This window comes from Condylura cristata, unplaced genomic scaffold (genome assembly GCF_000260355.1).
Source record: "Condylura cristata isolate star-nosed mole 26May11 unplaced genomic scaffold, ConCri1.0 scaffold00024, whole genome shotgun sequence".
Classification (NCBI taxonomy): domain Eukaryota; kingdom Metazoa; phylum Chordata; class Mammalia; order Eulipotyphla; family Talpidae; genus Condylura; species Condylura cristata.
The window spans coordinates 8,208,007-8,209,519 of NW_004567125.1; the positions used below are offsets into that span (position 1 = coordinate 8,208,007).

Consider the following 1,513-nt stretch of genomic DNA (forward strand, 5'->3'; position numbering starts at 1 on the left):
AAAGTGCTTGATCTACTGATTCACATGCCTCAAGGAATGGGCAGAAGGTGTTAAGTGGAATAAAATGACAGGCTATGTCCCAATGGTTCCATGAACTCTCTTTGAGACTCACAGGGCTACAGAATATTGAAAAGTGCTACAAGTGCTATGGGGTAGAAACCATGAGCACTCCAAATAAAATTACCACACCCCACCTGTGGGTAGTCAGGGAGAGCATTATCGGTGAGCTCCTCTTAACTGTAATAGCAGCCAGGAGTTGAGTCCTGGGTGGAACATTTACTGCTGTAAATGTTAACTACAGAGAGACCCCTGAAACATCACCACGGCCAGCGACTCTGAACTGCCCAAGGTGCAGTTAGACCCAATCACAACTTCCCATTTCCAAATATGACGCGGGGTAGGGGTCTTGTGGGTGGGGTCCACTGATCCACTTTGGGTTCAAACCTATACCTTTCCAGCACAATACTCTAACCAAAAGCAAAAGTCGTCACATTCTTCCCTTCCGCTGAACACAGGTTAAAGGAAAAACAACTGAAAACCAATGGGGGTGGGGGGACCGAGGGGAGAGTGGGAGCCATGTGCTGCCCACCTGCAGACACGCCCAGAGTTTTTATATCAATCAGGTGGACCCAGTGCAATGCCCCCCCCGCCCCGAAGCTTCAGTTACTCCCTCATTTTTTTTCCCTTGAACATACTGCTCAAAACGCTCCAGAACTCTCTCTAAATGCGGCCTCCTCCGTGACAATTTGCCAAACCCCAGGCGAAGTCCCCTAATCTTGTGCTCCACTACTAAAAAGACAATACAGACAAGAACATCTACCTATTTCTATTTTCCAGTTAGACGCATAGAGGGAGACATTTAAACAGAATCTAGAAAAGCCAAGTATGTCTGGCTTACAGATGAGACACAAATCCTTAGAGGCCAGGTTACTTGTCCGAGGTCCCGCCACGCGGCTGACAGAGAGGCACCGCAGGAAGCGGGGGCGCGCGGGGACTCCGGGGTTTCGGAAAACCCAGGGCAGGAGCGCGCCGCGAGGCTCAAACTTGGACCGACGTTAGAGTTTCACCGCCGTGAGCCGAATGGAGGCCCTCCCAGGCGAGGGGACTGAGAGAAGGGGAGTGGGGTGTGAGACCCCCGAGAACCGCGGGGCCCCGGAGGGCCGAAGACAGCCGAAGGCCCTCGCGGTAACCGAGAAGTTTGGGGACAGGGCCGCCAGCGGGGCAGGTGGACCGCCCGCCTCACCTGACGCCGGGGGATCCGCCTCCTCTTCAGCCTCCGCTTCAGCAGCCGTCGCGACTGCCGCGGCGGGCAGCGGGTCCATAGCGCCGCCCGTCATGTGAATGCGCGCCACGTGACTTCCTCTGGCGCCCGCCCAGGGCCCGCCCACCCGCCCGCGCGCTGTTCACCCCGCCCACTGATCTTCGCTCGGTGCCAACCAGGGCTTGCCCCGCCTACTAGCCAGCTGCCACGCCCCCGGCTCCCTCCGCCACGCCCAGGCCCGGTCTCTCCACG

General features: G+C 56.8%; 1 protein-coding gene across 1 annotated transcript in view; it reads right to left on the minus strand.

The window, feature by feature from the left end:
* Positions 1 to 1,322, minus strand: part of SNX8 (sorting nexin 8) — a 40,150-nt gene extending 38,828 nt beyond the window's left edge. The window contains exon 1 of the mRNA XM_004688057.2: positions 1,244 to 1,322. Within this exon, the coding sequence (XP_004688114.1) occupies positions 1,244 to 1,322 (79 nt within the window). The remainder of the gene's footprint in view (positions 1 to 1,243) is intronic.
* Positions 1,323 to 1,513: the final 191 nt, after the last annotated feature.